The 19695-nt window shown below is 40.8% G+C and overlaps 1 protein-coding gene across 15 annotated transcripts in view; it reads right to left on the bottom strand.

Moving 5' to 3' along the window:
• The window catches only part of DST (dystonin), a 558750-nt gene that overhangs the window by 136774 nt on the left and 402281 nt on the right, over positions 1-19695 (bottom strand). For 13 of the 15 annotated variants that reach the window (XR_014326489.1, XM_082847286.1, XM_082847281.1 and 10 more), the window contains 9 exons: positions 15413-15541; positions 13099-13187; positions 11957-12092; positions 5402-10858; positions 5133-5282; positions 4777-4992; positions 4454-4603; positions 2838-3071; positions 1470-1622 (listed from right to left, as the gene is read on the bottom strand). Coding sequence is in view for 14 of the 15 variants with exons in the window: in XM_082847286.1 (XP_082703412.1) it covers positions 1470-1622; positions 2838-3071; positions 4454-4603; positions 4777-4992; positions 5133-5282; positions 5402-10858; positions 11957-12092; positions 13099-13187; positions 15413-15541 (6714 nt within the window). In the remaining variant the exon portion in view is untranslated. The remainder of the gene's footprint in view (positions 1-1469; positions 1623-2837; positions 3072-4453; positions 4604-4776; positions 4993-5132; positions 5283-5401; positions 10859-11956; positions 12093-13098; positions 13188-15412; positions 15542-19695) is intronic. The other 2 variants (XM_082847285.1, XM_082847287.1) reach the window with 1 other exon arrangement.

Below are 19695 nucleotides of genomic sequence, written 5' to 3'. Positions count from 1 at the left end.
GTTCTTTATGTAATTTTTCCTCCTTTACACTTTCATTCTCTATAGAGTACTATGTTTAACTCTTCATATTGTTTTTCTCCATAGTTTTATTTTAAGCCTCCCCAAATTTTTCTAGGAAGTATTTGAATTGAAAGAGATACTGTCCAGTTTTCCAAGCACCACTTAGTGAAGAGACTGTCTTTTCCCCATTGCATATTTTTGCCTCCTGTGCTGTAGATTAAGTGACCATGAGTTTATCTCTGGGCTATTTATCCTGTTCCATTGATCTCTGTGTCTGTTTTTGTGCCAGTACCATACTGTTTTATTACTATAGCATTGTAGGATGGTTTGAAATCCAGGAGTATGATAACTCTAGCTTTGTTCTTTCTCAAAGTTGCTTTGGCTATTTGGGGTCTTTTGTGGTTCCATATAAATTTTAGGATTATTTGTTCTAGTTCTGTGAAACATGTCATGGGTATTTTGATAGGGATCACAATGAATCTGTAGATTTCTTTGAGTGGTATGCACATTTTAACAATATCAATTCTTCTAATCCATGAATGCTATGTATCGAATACAAAAAATACAAGGATATATTGTACAGCACAGAGAATGAAGCCAATATGTTAGAATAATTTTAAATGGTGTATCATCTATTGCGTTGGCCAAAAAGTTCGTTCTGGTCTTTCCATACGATGTTACAGGAAAACCCGAACGAACTTTTCGGCCAACCCAATATTAAATGTTGAATCACTGTGTTGTATATCTGAAACTAATATAATATTGTAAATCAACTATACTTTAAAATAAATAAATATTTTTTAATAAAGAAAGAGACACTCTTTACTGAGCCACTACTATATGACATTAACTGTGCTGGTCACTTTACATAAAATATCTATTTGAGTCTGACAATAACATGGCAGTGGAAGTTTGAGCAAAGGCAGTGAGGCCCAGAGAGATTAAGGTACAAAGCTGACAATGTGTAGAGTCTGGGACTGGATGATCTCGTTACAATGAGAATGTTCTTTCTCCTGACACCAAAATAAAACTTTATCTGTCATTATTGTTTGTTCCTCCAGTGAAAAAAAACAAATTCCAGAGAACAATGAAAGGAATAGGATGGGGCTAAGAGAGAAAAAGAACCCAAACTCATGGCTATGTCTCCTGATTTGCAAGTGAGTTGGGCTTCAACAGATCCAAATTCTAACTCATCACACAAGGTATTTCCACTATCAAATCTCCTTTATATCGCCTCCACTCGATGTCTCACGAAAAAAAAAAAAGCCAGGAAAATTACGTGGCTTGTTGGAGCTGGACGTATGATTCTTAGTATAAAGTTTCAAGCTCAGGTCTGGGGGCGTCTTGGGTGCACCTTGCCTCCGAAAAGCTAAAATGATGACTACTTTCCAATAACCTGAACTGCTTTCTAAATACTTGTAATCAGTCTTAACATCAACTCAACCCACTAATGCAAAGCTAGATTCTACCTCCTGCTTGGACTGGTACTTCTTTAACTCAGCCGTGCCATCTCCAATCATGAAGGCTTCCTGATGACCAATAAGGCGGTTCTCGGTTTGGGTGAGGAGGTCACAGATGCCCTGGAGTTTCTCTCTGTACTCCTGCTGACGCTCCTCCACAATCTGAAGGGAGCAAAAGCAAAGCCTCGTGAATGTGGCCACCAACTCACTACTGTCATAGCTCTTTACGAGAACACATTTTGCAAGTTTCCTCTATGTACGCTCTCCTAAGTATGCTGTAAACATGATAGCAGTGGGGTACACACTGAGCAAGGTACACAGAAAGTGAGAGCATGTCTCATGTACAAGGAAGGAGATCCCCTTTGGATGACAGCTCAACAGAACACTGGTCACGCATATGTGTAAGAGATGGAGCTTCTGACTGACAGGAAGAAACATCCCACTTTCTGAAGCTCTTGAAACCTGCGACACACACAATTAATTCTGCAAAATGATATCAAAACAGAAGTTAGTCGTGATTTGTCTGTTAAAATATTCGATACATGTAAACAGGTTACCGTGCTGGAGACCATGCTTGTGCTTCCAGAAGTGATCAAAGGAGCCTTGCACGCAATATCTCTCCTTAATCACTGTGGCTAATTCCATCCCCTCCTCTGCTCATTATTGCTATTGGATGGACCACCTCAACATAATTTGTTAAATCACCCTAAGAGATTAATTCAGCCATTACTTGCATCTTTTGTTTTCCTTTTATATACATACTAGTTATTTATTCTATAGCCATAGATCATGTTGACTAGGAGCCTGACACATGCCAGGCAAGGTCCTGAGGGTTTTAAATTCTTTCTTTCATCGGTGCCCACAATACTACCGGGCAAGCACTGCTACGATTTCCAATTTCCCAATGAGAAAACTGGTTCAGTGACTTGCCCTGGGTCCCACAGCAAGTGAGTGGTATAAATGGGGTGTAAACTCAGGCAGCCTGGCTCCAGAGCCTGGCCCTACCCTGCCATGCCCACCCACCTCCCAAAGGGAAAAGATACCCTTAACCTTCTCTAACCACATGTTCATCAATTTATCCCCAGAAATTTCTCAATGCATCTACATTTCCTCCTCCTAGAAAAAAAATCAAAACTCTCCTCTGAAAACAGTAGTTTGAGGGAGGTCATGAAAATTAAAAGCAACTAATTATAGCCTTCTCATGGCACACAGTACTTTTATATATTGTAGGATTGCTATATTATACCCTGTTCACTCATTGCCAGTCCAGAAAATCTCTACTGTCTTCTCTTATCCACAACCCCTGGGGTTTACATTACAGGTTTCACACTGAAGACCTAAATACCAAGAATTCCCACTCCGCAAAGAGAGGCGGACCTTCTGACGATCGAGATCTTGTTCTAGCTGTAACTGAGCCTCTAAATGTTCCACCTGGGTAGTTACTGATTCCTGCACATCAAGGAAACCCTTCTGAGTTGTATTTAAGAGCCTCAGCAGTTGTCTGCTTTGGGTGGGAGACAGATCTTGTGCATGTTCAGAGATGAAGAACTGCACGTCAAAGGCAGTGGTCTCCAGCTGCGTTTTGGTGTGTCCGAGGTCTTTTAACACATTCTGTGAAAAAAGTAGTATGAGTTACCAACAGCGAGTTAAGCCACAATAGAAAGTTTCTATTAACAATAACATTTATTATAAATATGCTTCTTCTATCAGGGATTCAAGCTTTTATTGACATTTTTTCACAATTCACTGAGTCAAGCCATTCATTCGTACTGAATGGTAGTGATGAAATTATTTCAATACTATGGTCATTAATACATTAAAAAATAATCCCTCTCAGAATATATTAACCTTGTCTGGCAGAGTTACTTGAAATGTAACTCTGCCAAAAGGTAAAGATCTAACTTGTGTACATTTAGCACATTGAAGGGAAACAACATTAAAATACTGAATGGATAAAGAAAATGTGGCACATATATACAATGGAATATTACTCAGCCATAAAAAGAAATGAAATTGAGTTATTTCTAATGAGGTGGATGGACCTAGAGTCTATCATACAGAGTGAAGTAAGTCAGAACGAGAAAAACAAATACCTTATGCTAACACATATATATGGAATCTAAAAAAAAAATGGTTCTGAAGAACCTAAGGGCAGGACAGAAATAAAGATGCAGACGTAGAGAATGGACTTGAGGACACAGGGAGGGGGAAGGGTAAGCTGGGATGAAGTGAGAGAGTGGCATGGACATATATACACTACCAAATGTAAAATAGATAGCTAGCGGGAAGCAGCCACATAGCACAGGGAGATCAGCTCGGTGCTTTGTGACCACCTAGTGGGGTGGGATGGGGAGGGTGGGAGGGAGACACAAGAGGGAGGAGATATGGGGATATATGTATACATATAGCTGATTCACTTTGTTATATAGCAGAAACTAACACAACAATGTAAAGCAATTATACTCCAATAAAGATGTTAAAAATATATTCCTTGCTAATATTTATAATATCCATGTAATTGTGGCAGCACATACACGAGACCATGAGAATTTAAAACATAAATCCAGTAGGCCAGAATTTCAGTTTTCTGACTCGCAGGCCAGGAGTGTCACTGCCCGCCATTCATGAGGGATGCTGTTCACATTAAGAACTTGGGGAAGAAAGGCATGACAGAAATGATTAATACCATGAAGCAGCTACAGGACTGATTTAAATGATTGTCTTTATGTGACTGATACATACATAAATACATAAATACCAACCTCAACATGCAGTGGTAGTAAGAGTTTTATAAAGTCTGCAGGGACCTCATCAGAATGACATCTGTAAGGTTGTGATTATTTTATAGCTGAGTCAACTGTGAACAAACACCTCTTAGAGAAAAAGGAAATAATCCTTTATAGCTTCAGCAAAGTCACATTTTTTCTAAACCTTTGTTACATTCAATCCACAGGTTTTCTGATGTACTTGGTCTTATTGACTTTGACACTTGCCTTGAGAAACTCCAAGCTTTGCTTTACGTGTCCAGTATTTTGAACCATCATGACCTCCACATCCTTCACAGATGTGCTCATCTCTGATATCCAACGTGAGAACAACTGAAGTTTGTGCAGAAATTCTTCATGGGAAACTGTTAGTTTAGACTAGAAAATAAAATTGCATGTTCATTTCTGTCTGTCCCCAAATTTCAAATTCCTACAAATAATGATCCTGTGTTAAGAGCTTAACAGTTTATCATCTTATGACTAAATTTTCAAACCCTCAGTTTTCTCCCAAACACTAGTTCTGACTCAACGTGAGACGGTCTGGTACCTACCATCTCGGAGTCGATAGCCAGCACGATGTGGTTCATTCTTTCTGAAGACAAGGCATGGAGGGAGGAGAAGGCCGTCTGCAGACTCTGGAGGCTTACACTCAGGTCCTCGAGCTGTCCCCTGGGGAAGTCACCTGGCAGAGACTTTAAAAACTCTTCTGCCAGCGTCATGTCTTTTCTTAAAATCACACCAATTGGAGCCAATCCCAATTCAAATGTCTGCAAAAAATATACATCCCAGATATACCTAGTGAGAAACACAAATATAACTAATATTCAAAATATAAAAATGCTCTTTTTAATTTTCCAAATTAATATCAGCTGACTACCCTCCATAACCAGCAGCAGACAATTCTTACCTCTAGCTGTTTAAGTTGGTTCTTCAAAGCTTCTAGATTGTTATCCAGAGACTCCCGGTTACCTAAGGGAGGCCTCATATCTTGAAGCAAAGCCAAATACTCGCACATCTTTGATCTGTGCTGTAAACACTGCTGTAGCTCATTGGAAAACTAAACACAAATGTGGACATGTTAATTCAATAGGCTTTATGCAGATTTTCAAGCAAATAAAATGTATGGGATTATTCCCAAATGCAGCTACTTCCTTATAAAATGTAAAGTATACTTACTTGTTCCATCAAGCTGTCTCCAGAAGCCATGTCTTTTGACCCTGAAATACATTCCAAACGGTTTGGGGATTCAGCGCATAGCTCCTCCAGCCTCCCACCTCTTGGCAATGCTGATGCACAGACAGGAGAGTTTTCTGGTCCATTTTCTTTCATATTTTGTAAATTAAGGGAATGGGGTTTTTCTCTCTTGCTGTTAAGATCATCAAGAATGTGTGGCTTTTCATCCATCATCTCAGAAGCTGTAGATGATTTTTGATTCAATTCTCCACCCTGTCCTCCTTTCTCTGAATACCCATCAGCAAGCAGCTTGCAGAAAACATTTTCAAGTTGCAGAGGAAGAACTTCAGATGTCCTACCTCTTTTCTCTAGATCACACTCCATCTGAGTTAATTCTTTCATCAATTCAAATGCTCCCGTAATTTTCTGGCTATACTGATTTTGCTTAAGTATATCGAGAAGCAGCTCAGACTTGAGGTTTGCAGTACAGAGCGGATCCTCTTTGCCCTCTGCTTTTAGTTCTGGCGAGTTATTCATGGGGGAAATACCATAGTCACTGGTTTTAGAGTCGCCAGACACACCAGATGCTTCACCTACCAATGATGATGAGCTAACTCTTTTAATTAAGTTTTGAATTGAAATGTTAGTATCTGCACAGGCTGAAGGTTCTCCAAGCTCTTGAGGATTCATATGACCTTCTTTCAATCTACCTTTTAAGATGTCCTCGACATCTTCAATGGAGACCTGAGATAACGCAGGAATCTGAACCTCGTTTTCCTGGACTCCTGGAGATGAGGCTGGTTCTTTTCGTGCCTGTTGCTCAATTACTCCTTTCTCACTGTTAATTTCTAAGGATGAGCAGTCAGTGTTTAAAGTGTTACTGGAGTTATTTCTTGTTCCATCTGCACAGGGTTCTGACTGCACAAAATCTGTATGTTTCCCAAGGCCCTCTGCATCTATAAGAGGGAAGACTGAAGGTGTGCTTTCATCTCTTTCTGGTGTGAACTCAGGAATTTCTGATCCTCCTTCTGAGACACCTTCTTTAGTAGGAAGATCCTTCTGTTGGACCATCTCCTTTGGAGGTAAGTCTTCATGGGCAAGAGCTGCCTTTTCTTTTACATTATTAACTCCTAATTGCACGTGCTCATTCCTGGGAGGGGAAGCTACTAGAATACAGCTTGGGGTGTCTTCATTTGGTTTCAGTATGTCTTTTGCTTTCACATTTTTAGCACAGTGTTTTAAATAAGTAAACAGATCAAGCTCTTTTTCAGGTCCATCGGTGGTTGAATCTTTCTCAATCTTTGTATTCCTTTCAGACAAGGTCATGTCTGAAGTCATGTCATCAGTGATCACTTGGGAAACTGAGGAATTGAAAATTTCTTCATGATTCTCAAATTGAACGGGACTTTTGCTAACTATTGTTGGCAGATTCTTTGGTTCATCTTTAAGGGCTACTGTTGCTTTTTTAAGGCTTCCTTCCTGATTATGTCCTTCACTGTGTGTGATGTGTGGGAACGGAAATGGACTATTAACTAAATCAAGACTCTCCCTTGTACTTTTACTGGGCAAAAGTCTGAGACATTTATTATCTTCTACAGGACCTTCTATAAGCACTTCTCCTTTACCTGCACACATTTTATGAACCAATGTTTCATCTTCTATTAGTATATTGTTTTTGTCAGCTCTCCTTTTAATTAGATCTTTTCCATTGCCTTGAGGATCTTGGTCAGTTACAGAGACTCTGGATGACAAAAGGCTTTCCTCCGCAGGTTTTACTATTAAACTGGGCTCAGAACAAATGTCTTTATCAGAAGATGAGTCACCCTGAAGTGTCACATTCTCATAATATGGATTTCCACCTTTCACAGAGTCCATAGATTCTGGCCCTTGAATCAACTTAACCCCTGTGTTCTTTAGATCATCCGCTAGTTCAGAAGTTGAACCGACACTAGTATTATATAAAACACCAACAGGGCTTAAAGCGTTTTCCGATTCAGTGTCTTTCATGACAGACAGCAATTTATCCTTAAGGACCATCTCATGATTCAACAGATCTTTGCTTTTTCGAACAACCTCAGTTGCATATTCTGGAAGGTTACTTCTTTCAGGAACCAAGCTACTTTTACTACTTGATTCTGGCTGCAAAACATTTACACTTTGCTGTTTTTCCAAAGAACTATGATGGTGCTTTTGATCCGGGAGAATCGTTTTATTGCTACTTTGACTTGCATGGCTGTTTCCCGGTTTGGGTGCAGTGGTGACACACATGGGGACATCCACACCCTCAGCCTCGTCCTGGCACACGGGCTTTCCATCCTCACCTCCTGCTCCTTCTTCTTTGGCATCACCACCACCATCATCAACATCGTCGTCCTGATCATTACTGTCACACTCAGAGTCCCCATAACTTTCTTCATTTTGCACAGAATCTAAACGATCGGGATCAGATTTAAATTCTTGCCCCGTTACGTACTCTTCTCTCCCTCTCCAACAGCCAGCATCCTCAGAATTTAATGGAGTCCTGAAGCTCTCTTTTCTTCCTACAATTTCATGGTCAGTCAATGAGTCAGACTCATCACCTTCAAGGTCATCTGTGCTGTCCTGTTCTGATATGATTTCCATCAACCGTCCATTCACCTCATAGGAGGCAAGTGAATTTAAATGGATTCTTTCACCAGAATCGAATTCTGCTTTCTCAGCAACTATGAGAAAATCCTGCTGAGACTGTGCTTCTCCCCTCACACCTAAGCTATCAACCAGTCCCCCTTGGGTCCCCAAAGAATGTTCATCCTCTTTAGAAACATCATAAAAAGCCTCTCCAGGAGGAGCGGCCCAGTCATCTTCCTCTGGCAGCGTGTCATAGTCCTTGGGCTGCAGACAACCATGGTCATCACCTTCCAGAGGCAGGGAATCATGGTCATCATCTTCAAACAAGGGCGTGTCATAAAAGTCAGCATCGCTGTCTGTATCTGTTTCTGTGTCGCTCTGCTGATCACCCAGCAGTGATGTTTCATAGTCACCAGCACTGGCGCTGACAGCCCCTTCAAATGATGGGGTATGAATGTGAGCCATGTTGATGTGATGACTACCACCCCTCAGGGGCAGGGCACAGGAGGACCCTTCCACCGTGGACTCACTTTGCTCGTCTTCGGGTTTCTGATGAGAAGCAGCAAGCATTTTTTCATCATTCTGATCTTGTACCTGAGGATTACTATAACCAATACCGAAAGAGTTTTGTACAGTGTTTTCTCCCTGTAAACTGATGTTGATAGCTGCAATTCCCAGAAACTGGTCTTGAAATTTTTCTCTTATTCTTTGACCCGATAACATGGTTTGGTCACTGAATGGCAATGTAAAGGCTTCACATTTATTTCCATTGTTCTCTGCAGTGTGTACATCATGAAAACTTCCCTGACTGGTCCTCAGTTTATCATGACTTAACAAGGCACTCAGCCTGGGGGAATAGTCCAAGAGACTTGAATCCCTACTAATATTATCTTCATTCACCGTTTCATTCAAATCACAGATTCTACTAGTTTTTGATTTTACTATAGGACTTATCAAATCACTTGCAAAGTTTTGAAGGTTTTTAGAATGACTACATTCATCTGCATGTCCCTTTGTTTCTATTTGGCTTTGATTTTCACTGTTTTCAAGTCTGTTTTCAGAGTCTTGTCTGAGCAGGCTAACTTCAGCAAGTCCAGGCTCTGTTAAATGTGATATCAAACTAGGAACACACAGGCTGGATGAATCCTTAACTTTATAATCAGTTGCCAGTATATCTGCCACGTTTTCTGACTGGCGAAATTCACTCCTGGTAACGTTAGTTCCCAGTTCCTGAAACTCTTCATCTATGGCATTTTCAGAGGTTCCTTTACGTTTAGGTTCTCTGCAATGACATTTATCAAAACTACCTGGTGTAGCTGTACTTTCACTCGTTTCTTTACTTGCAGCATTATTCAGAAATACGCCAGGGAGTCTTATGACATCAAGACATTCTTTTACAGGCGTGTTCTCATCAATTTCTGCACCACAGCCTTCCAGGAGCATCTGAACAGCGTCATTCAAGCCTCCATCGTACAGCAAAAGCCTCTGCCCTGTGTTTGCATCCATATAGCTATTTATCATCAAATAAGACAGGAATAATTTTTTAGTTTGTTCTGAGCTCTGAGTCGCCACTGGCTCTTCTCCATCAAAAACATCTTCTTCTTGCCTGTAATCATGGACCATGGATGGCTGGAATTTACAAAAAGAGAGCCATCTTCTGGAATTTTCACAAGCTTCGAAATCTCCCAAATCTGGCATTTTATCGGGCAGCGTTATACTTTTTAAAATTGATGCTGTGTGATTATCTATGATTCCGAGTTGCGTGGCAACGTCCAAACCAATGACTTGAGATGTTTCTGGAATGTAAAGAGCAGCGATTTTCTGCCTGCCGTTCAGGATCTTAGACGCCAATTCATTGGTAATCAACTCCTGCTGCAGGGAAGAAGATATAGGGAATATCTCCCCAGAGTGAGGCCAGATGAGGCCCACATAGCCTCGCTGAGCCTCGAGGACCAGAAGGGCACTGCTGGACGTTATCAGATCACATTGGACTGCCTCATCGACAGTTAAACGCTTGGCGGGGTTGCACTGGATGATTCCGCCTGTTTCCACCTGGTAGGTGAGGATACTGTTGGCAGTGTCTCTGTCCATCACCCCCTCTGCCACGGCTTCTTCTACAGTCATTCTCTGACCAGACTTGGAATGGATCAGACCTCCTGAAAGCAGCTGCGCACCCAGTAACCTGAACATGGTCTCACGGTCTATGAGGCCTTCATGAGCTGCCCTTAAAATGCTTAAGTTTCTCCCACATTTTAACGTTATCCTGCCTCCTTCTTGTGGCCTCACAGGCAGAAGCCGCACCCCTGTGTTTTCCTGTAAAATACTTCTTTGCATGATATCTATTAAAGACACCTTCTCAGAGGTGGAGGGGTCGATAAGATCTTTACACAGATTCTGCCGTTCCAGGATTTTAGAAAATAAGGCAGAGGAAACCAGGTGCTGCTGGAAAGCCTTCTGCAGCGTCAGCTGTTCTCCTGTGGCCGGAATAACGAGAGAGCCCGTGGAAAGCAGGATCTCAAGAACTCTGATGGCCATGGGTTCTGAGATCACACCTTCAGCCAGAGCATCCAGCACTGGAACTGTGGTGGACGACACAGCAGAAATAATCTCCTTCGTTTCACTGAGTTCTCGGAGTTGGCTAAGAACTTGCTCATCAATAAGGCCATGATTTTGGGCATCTTTGAGGTCAAAGCATGTTCTTAATTCTGGTGAAACAAGCCCAGAAATCATGAGCTGGGTCTCAAGCAATCGGATCCCCGTGTCATAATCAATGAGGCCTCTTAACACGGCCTGAAAGACAGAAAGGACTTCTCCCGTGCCCTGATCAATGGTGCCTGCGATGACTTTATCCAGCTGAAAGGAAAGCATGAAGTCTCAGTCAGTGACACGAGGGTGGGCAGAGCGTCATGAAACTTAGTTTGCATTTTCTTATAAAAAAGACACTTCGACATAAAAATCCTCTACTTACCAAGACGCGGCAAGGCTGTGAGTGTTAAGCAGCTCAAATGCACAAGTGATCTATGTCAGTGATCTATTCGAGAGCACAGGATGTGATAAAGCTTTGAAAACGACATGCATCTGTGAACTGAAAACTTCATATCGTGTACATTAAGAAGGTTAGTGAGGACACAGGAAATGATGAGGGTGAGGAAACAGGACACACACCTAGAAGGCAAACCATGCTCTCTGCAATCGGGTGAGATTAGTCTCCTGACACAAGAGAGAGTTTCAAACCCCATGCTATTGATGTTTACAGCATACAGACTTCTTCACAGATAGCCAAAACCCATGAGCCAGGAAAATCGTTACATACCCTCAAAATACGACAAATAGTATGTAAAGTACTCCAGGGAGTGAGGGAATTGAGTATAAAGATAACTTTTTGAACACTGGATTTTGTGTTGAATATGTGTTGTCAAGTTTTAAAAGTTTAAGGATAGGCCAAATTTTAAGCTATTTCTGTTATATTTTAAGAAGATGCTAGAGCATCCTCGCTAAAACATATGGCCCAGTATTTCTCAAAGAAATCTCATGGATATCTCTGAAAATCAGACAAATCCCCTAATACTCCAATGTCACGTTTAGAGGTGACTCACAGACTATTTTATACCATCATATTTATATAGTAGAATATCTATCATATCTATATAACATATATCTATATAACAGTAGAGGAATGGCTTTGACAGAGAAGAGTTAGAAAAATGAATGATTCCTTCCTTTTACCATGCAAGGCAGAGATTAAGATGTCACAGAAATTGATGACAGCAAGTGTAAGACTGCATTTAATGAACAACACTGAAATCTCCTAGTACTTAAATAAACCCCACCCATGGTTCTTCCATGTACACAACTCAAGGTCATTTCTTTGTCATTGACATATATTTCTACAATCATGCAGTTAAACTAAAAGTCTTAAAACAGCCTCATGTTCTAAATAAATAACATTACCTTCTCCTCTACCTTTATATCTCCTAAGGTTTGTGATTGTTGTAGTTGTTTCAGAGATTCACTAAAGAGTAAATTATAACTTTCTTGGAGAGTTTTCACTTGTTTTTCCAATTCATTTCTTTCTTCGTCTGTCATTCTAAAATAACCAGAAAGTACGAAAAGACGAATATAAGTCTTCAAGTGATAAAGATGACACACTAGCCTCGATGATTTTGCAAAGAATACTTTTCTAAATTAGCATAGGGTTATAAAATATAATACAATCTCATATACAGATTACTCAGGTCTTAGAATGGTTGTATATGAAAATTAAGGATGGCCCTTATGACCCTAAAAACATCCAGGAATCCTTCTCTTGCCTGGAAAAGGACTAAAGGAAAAGAGTATAAACTAATATATCAGCACCTCTCTAGCATATACAAATTTCTAAAATAACAACTGCTGTTGTCTGACAGAGGGAAAGATCCCATTGTTAGTTCCAACATGGAAAAGGGACAAGTAAGGTACCACGACTCAAGATGAAACTTGTTCAAGGAGAAGGATGAATAAAGAGGAAATTTATAAGGAAATTAACCCAATTTCCTTATAAATTTAACCTAAGGTACAACATAAAATCATTCTAGAGTAATTCTAAAGATGACAGACAAACAATATTTAAGAAAAGGGTAGATTCCTTCCCTGTCTGAGGCATTAGCTGAAATATATGAAGTGCCTTGTTGCAAAAAGTAGGACCAAACCACAAGAAATTAAGTTGCCACAGTTCTCAGCTAAGAAAATGAAGAACGTATTTACACACATTTTCCAAAAGGTAGGTCTTGGAGAGTAAGTACTACTCAGAATCAAGACTTGGCTTGGCATCTTTACTCACTAGCTACAGATCCTAAACTCTCTGAGCCTGTTTCCTCATCAGCAATATATGGGGGTAGTAAGTACATTTCAGGATTTTGGTAAAGACCAAGAGTGATGAAAAGCGACAATTAAATAGCCAAGTTTATAGTCTTAGGTTATTATATTACTAAGTAAATTTGTGATTGAGTCCCATTTTTAAACTCTACATTGCAATTTACCATCCTCTACTTCGCTAAGAGTTTTGAAGACCACTCCCCTACTTCAAATAAAAGACCTAATGAAAACCAACATACTTGTCTCCGTGTTTAGCCAGGAAGAGCTGCATAGTTTGCAGTGCTTCAGATAATTGTTCCTTCTTGACTGATATTTCCTCACTGGAAATCTGCGAGGTAAAGAAAACACACTCAAGCTCTTCCTTCACAAAGATGACACAACAGTCATTTAAACAAACTCCAAGTTTTCATCAAGACCCACACGATGGGAATATTTTCAGGTGATCTGAGTAAATACCCATCACTTATTACTGGTTCACAGGCCTGGATAAGAAGACTGCTTTTGAGAATGCACGATGAAGGAAAGTCCCTCCCTCTAACCCTAAGGCCATCATTTCCACGAGGAAATAATAATACCGCGTGATATGGTTCTTGCATTTGTCCCAGCCCAACCACGAATAGAGAATGCCTTAATGATACCCCAGGTGGCCAGACGTTCAGCACTGGAAGAACATTGCCATCCTCAAAAAGATACATGAACATGGAACAAAAACCTTCCCTTCCTTCCCCCAAGCTCCTGGATACAATGCTCCTTTGGAAAAAAATTCCTCTCTAGAAGTATTCCTCTCTAGGTTTGCAGGTCAAGATTAAATAATTTCTATTACTAGGACTTCACTTGCAAAAGTCGCCTGTGACAGAGAAATAAAATTGACCTGTTTACTTTCTCCTAATTCCTCTCTGTATCATTTCTGAAGACCTAATATCAGAAAGTAAATGCTATTCTTTTAAGTGAGCAGAAATGAAATGATGGGACAATGAAAAGGTGTATTTTCCCCAGACGTATTCTACTGAGAGTCAGCCTAAAGTCTATTTCTCATGGCTATAGGTAATCATGAGGCAATACTGATTTTTTGAAAGACACATTTATTACTGACATCAAATTACCTTAAATATCCTTCAACAGAGAGACCATCGAGTGTTATTTAAGATTTATAACTGGGGCCATGATCTGCATTGCAACGGTATCTCTCTACTTCTATGTCTGCTAGGTCTAAAACTAACACTGGTCGGTAAAATTTTGGAGAATTTAGAACTACAGAATGAGGAAATACCAAGCGTTTATAAACCACGTTCCTGAAAAGAAACTTGTTCTCTCAAGAAATCCTTGTTAAGTTTGTGTCCCTATTTTACCTCTTTTCCTATTTGACAGGGGGAAAATGAAGAAAATGTTTTAAACTAAATACTCGCATAAAATTGCTTTGAAGGTTTTGGGTTTAAAACACTAAATGTAATTTTCCTTTCCAACTTATTTCCCCCACACTCTATAAAATGTAGTTTGCTAGACTATGAGCTAAGCTGGCTTTATTTCAACTGAATGAGAATTCAAGTAAATACTCAGGTCTATAAACCTCTCCCGGGGGAACCTCAAATAAGGTTCATCTGCCTCATGCCATAGGTGAAATGAGACAAGATGTTGAAGCTTTCTGTTATTGGATTATGTCAAAAATGTCTGTTTCAAGTGATGACAAGTGTGTACTGATGCAGAGCTGGAAGGGAAAGCTAATGATTGCCTCTGTAGTTTCCACAGGTCAGGCAGGAGCAGCAGGGCAGTGAAGGAAACATAATCGAGAAAAATACTGCTTACTTAGTGGAAATTTATTTTTTAAAATATAGTAGCAATTCCAGCATTATCAGTAGCAGCAGCAAAACTGCTTAACTCAGTGCCCTAAGAGCTTCAGGTGGGACAGCCCAAAGGACACCTCAGAGCAGTAACATCTCACGAAATGCGGCCACTCAACTTATGTCAAGTAGTGGGGTTCAGAACACAGCCTACAGAACTAAAGACTTCATTTAGGGAAGGGAAAGAATCTAGAATTTCCAGTGGATGATGGGAGAACACTTCTTTCGGAAATAGAAAAGACCCAGAAAAGCACAACTAAATGCGATCCTCAAATGTTAACATCTAGGTCTGCAGTTTGTTGCTCTTGAAACTTTTTGTTTCTATTCAAAGAACGAGCTTGCAACTCTTTATGACACAGAGTGCATGAATGTACTCAGGGCACCAAACAGAGTGACTCTGCTCTCCTGCAACGTTCGTCAAAGCGATCAGGAAGCAGATCTCACTGTGAGGAAAAGCAGTCCCACATATTGGTTGACTAACAGTGAGACTAATATTGATGAAGTCCAGGTTTTGGAAGCTTCTTCTGCCACATACTGTGATTCCTTGGGCAAGTTACTTAACGTCTCTGATCCTCATTATAACTGCATATAGAAATGGGGGAAACTAAAGAATTAAAGGATTTTTTTTTTAGGTGGACTGTATCAACTCAGTAAATTCTCCCCACTATAATTATTGATATTATCATTATTATTAAACCAGGACCTCGGTGAGTACCTTTTGCTTAAAGAAGGAAGACTTTTCAGCCTTCTCTCCGTCTTTCAATGTCTTGCTGATATTTGATACCCATTTTTGTAATTCTCTGGCTTTTTCAACATGCTCTTTCTTTTCTTCTTCCAGTGACTTCTGACAGGTGTGAGTGGTTAAAAAAAAAAAAAAAGATATATTCCAGTAAATTACCGAGCCATTAAAGTGATCTCTCCACAGAAAACAAGGATTTAAAAATATTTTTTCATCACACACAGGTTATCGAGATATTTTATTCATTTTTTACCATATTCAACACGTCACGTAGCAGATGTACTTCCAAAATGTTTATGGTAGCAAAGCAAGCTGTGAGAAATAGTCTTGAATGATCAGCCTAACCTCCTAGCTAGTCTATTAATATGACACATTTAAAAACTCAACTTTATTCATGAAGCACTAAAAGAAATCTGAATTGCTGCCTTTGCATTAGCATTACAATCATAACTGTCATGACAGAAAAGTAACAGACAATGGAAAGCTGAAAGAATAAAGTCTACACAAAACAAAAAATACATAGAACGAAGAAAAACCTTCCCTCTCCTCCAACACATAACCCATTCATAATGCTGCTTTTAATTACAAAGTCGTAACTAGAAATGGGAGATGGTGGTAAAATATAATATGTAAAGAAGATTATGACATACAGAAAAACTAAAAATGTTCATTTTTCAAGGCAATCTGAAACACTACAGCCTCACGGATGTGAGAACAAGTTTACATTTTCCTCTGCGATTCCACGGTTCTTTTTTAAGTGCTCTTTCAGTGAGTGTAATGAATCATTTAATAAATGGGAACCCTGACACCAGGCTGGATCCAGGCAGTGATGCAGAGTTCTGAAGAAAGGATGCTGTAAACTCGCTGGAGATCCTCAAGCTTATCCCATATTCCAGGTAAAATACTTTTATTTAGTTTGGGTAGGAGTCAAAAAACGAATCTCAAAGCTAAATGGAACCATTATGAAGAGCAGTAAATCTTTTGTTATTTTCCATTTTAAAAGTATTCTCTCTTGGGCAGAATGGAGTCTAAAATCCAAGCCTCCTGACGTTTAGTCTAAAGGAGTGATGCAAATTCTTCCAGATCAGGAGACAGCAAACTATTCTGGAAAGGACCAGAGAGCAAATATTTTAGGCTTTGTGAGCCATATGGTTACTGTTAGAACTACTCAACTCCGTCCTTGTACCCAAAAGTAGCCAAAGACAATATGTACACAACAATGTGTCTGCATTCCAATAAAACTTTATCTAAAAAAATTAAAAAAATTTTTAAATTAAAAGTATTCTCTCTTCTGAGCAGTCAGGTGTTTCCAGCCCTCAAGAAATTAACAGTGCTTCAAGCATGTCACACAATTACTAGGCCGTGGATCTCATACCATCAAGCTGTGGACAAAGCAGACGAACTAGACAGCATCACCCCTGACTCTGGTTCTATAAACAGGTCCTATTGTGAAGAATAGTAGAGGCTGGAAATCCCTGTCATCAAGGGCTCAGACACTTCTAGGAGTTTAAGTCCTGTGTGGAAATCAAAATCAGCTTTTTCTAAGGCTTCTTTATATGTCAACTTTCTTTTCGTTTGAGGACAGAGGATGTTTCTGGCATAGGACTTTTGATCTTTGAGCTTTGTAGCAATGAAGACATCTATAATCCCTACTTGGAGGGCTTCTTCAATTGACAAGCGGGCCTGGGCCTGGGGCTCAATCAGCCCCCCTGTCAAGTACTGAAATTCCAGACAGCGGATTCCCATGTCCTTACTTATGATATTTGCACTCACAGCTTCCACCACTGACATCACTTTGTTATTGATAGGGTGACTGATCCCCGTGACGACTAACTCACACTGCCGCAGCTGCTGCGCAAACCCCTCGTCCACCAGGCCTCTGTGCAAGGCCTCGGCCACCCGGTACCTCTTGCCAGTCAGAGGGTCAATGATGCCCCCGGTACTGACTTGGGCTTCAAGGCATCGGAGGGCGGTGATCCGATCAACCAGATTCCGACGTGTGGCCTTTAGCACAGAGATCCTTTCCCCACTGGAAGTCAGCCAGTACCCTGCCACTGGACTGCGCAAGTCCTTCTTGGGGGCTAACCTGCTCAGCAAGGAATCAGCAAGTTCTGTGAGTGTGAGGAAGCCTTCCTGATACTTTTCGATGGAGGCTTTGTCAATGGTTCCCTGCTCTATGGCCTCGCTGATACTGAACTGTAATCCTGTCTTAGTATCGGTCAGTACACGACAGGGACGCCCACAGGACTCAAAAAACGTGGCTTCCTTCCATTGATACTGCTGCCCTGACAGCTCAAGGTAGGTACTTTTCTCAATCAGGTTTCTCTGGAAAGCCTCGTAGGCAGTCAGTTCTGCTCCTGTCTTAGTATCGACGACAGCAATCCTGTGAGTTTTCGCTACATTGAGATTGGAAATGTTCCTCTCCCCAAATGGAAACAGAAAGCACTGCCCGTCTACGTCAAAGACACACATGCGCAGTAACTCTGAGTAATACAGGGTTCGCTTATTATTGGGATTGGGAAAGGCTCTAGTGTTGCTGGATGGCTCATGTAAAAACTGCAGGATGGCGTTATTTAGCAGCCCCTGCTGCAGGGCAACTTCTGGAGGAACCCGAATGCCCCTCACGGGGTCGATGACGCCCCCACTGGCAATCTGCACCTCCAACATATGTTTGCCCCTTTGCCTGTCAAGCATTCTATTTTCCATGGCTTGGAACACTGACAGTGTCTTAGAAGAACATGGATACCCCAGGGCCGCCTTCTCTGCCTCAAGGAGCCTGATTTTGAATTCGGGGTCAACCACACCTTTAAGGATTGCATCCTCAACAGAATAGGTCTTCCCTGAAAGGGGGTCAATTATGAAACCCGTGGCCGCCTGAGCTTCTAAAAATGCTAAAGTCATCATCTTATCGATGATGATTTTCTTGGCAGCTGAGGAAAATGAAATCTTTTCTGTTGTGGATTCTAGGTAAAGCCCTGCGATGGAGGTGGCTTTTGTCAAAAACTTGCTCAGAGTTTTCTGGACTTCTTCAACGGTCTTAAGGCCAAGTCGCAGCTGCTCAACTGTTTTCATGTCCAGAAGCTTAGCTTCGACCAACTGCCTGGCCGTCACAGTGTGCCGGAGCCCTTGGAACTGAAACTCATCATCCCTGACCGAGCATGCATGATCACCACCAAAGTTCTGAAAGGTCTCTGGTTCTGAGCCCTTCTTAAGAAAATCTCTTTTGAGTCCACCCTGTGCCCTGCACCCTTCAAGCAGCCATTCATCAGCACCGGGGACTGGGCTCCTTTCTTGCTTTAATGCCGTGACTTCTGTGTGCATAGCATACTGCTTGTTCTTAGCTATCTGTAACGGGAATTTATAAGACGTTAAAAGTCATCTAAAGAACATTGTCATGTTACCCACTCTTAATCCAAATATAATTCCTAGAATAACAAAGATGAGATAAGAGAAGAACACTTTCAAGCCCAAGAGGGTTCAGGAACAAGAAATATTATTTTGACAGTCTGAAGTTTAAACTTTAGATGACAATTAAGGTATTAAAATGTTATGTCTAAAAAAGACAGGAGGTAAAATCTGTCCACAAAACGTGTTAGAAATTAAAGTTAACTGCTTGGTTTTTCTAGTTTTTTTTTTTAGGGTCAAATTTTTCGGAATAGAATCCCACAGATATGACAGGATAGCCATGACCTCTGTGTTTTTCATCTCAAACATTTAAAAATTGAAGACTGTAGTTTGTAGTAAAGATTCAAGTAAATCACTAGAAAATGATAGCATGATTTTCTGTTGGACTACAAAGAGCCACTCACATTCAACATGGTTAAAAAATGTAGCCTAGCAGAGAAAGGAAACAAGAGCGGAAACCTGACAGAGGGTAGCTGACAAGGTTCCAGAATCCAGGGTATACCTCTAAGGGTGCCAGAAGCGTCACCAGGTCTATTTCACACTTGTCTTCTTGACACCTGACAGCGTGTCTGGAATTGTACAGACCTTGATTTCTTAGCTTCTCGATTTCTGACGGTCTTGCAACAGGGTTCATCTCATCAAAAGTTATCTGTAATTCGGTGCTTGTTTGAGAAAAGTATTCAGAGTAACACTGCTGACTCTTCTCTTTCTCAACCGGAGCCCCTGATGGCCCGCCCTGGCCCTCCTTCTGCATCTGTTCAGCACCCCGATGTTGCCATCTTTCCTCCGAAAGCTGTGGTTCCTGAGTCCACCTCTGTAGAGGGGACCTGGCCATGGAGGGAGAGGAGGAGAAG

The sequence above is a fragment of the Leucopleurus acutus genome (genome assembly GCF_964270905.1).
Source record: "Leucopleurus acutus genome assembly, chromosome: 10".
NCBI lineage: Eukaryota > Metazoa > Chordata > Mammalia > Artiodactyla > Delphinidae > Leucopleurus > Leucopleurus acutus.
Note: the sequence above shows the minus strand (reverse complement) of the source record. Positions and strands in the feature narration are given on the sequence as shown.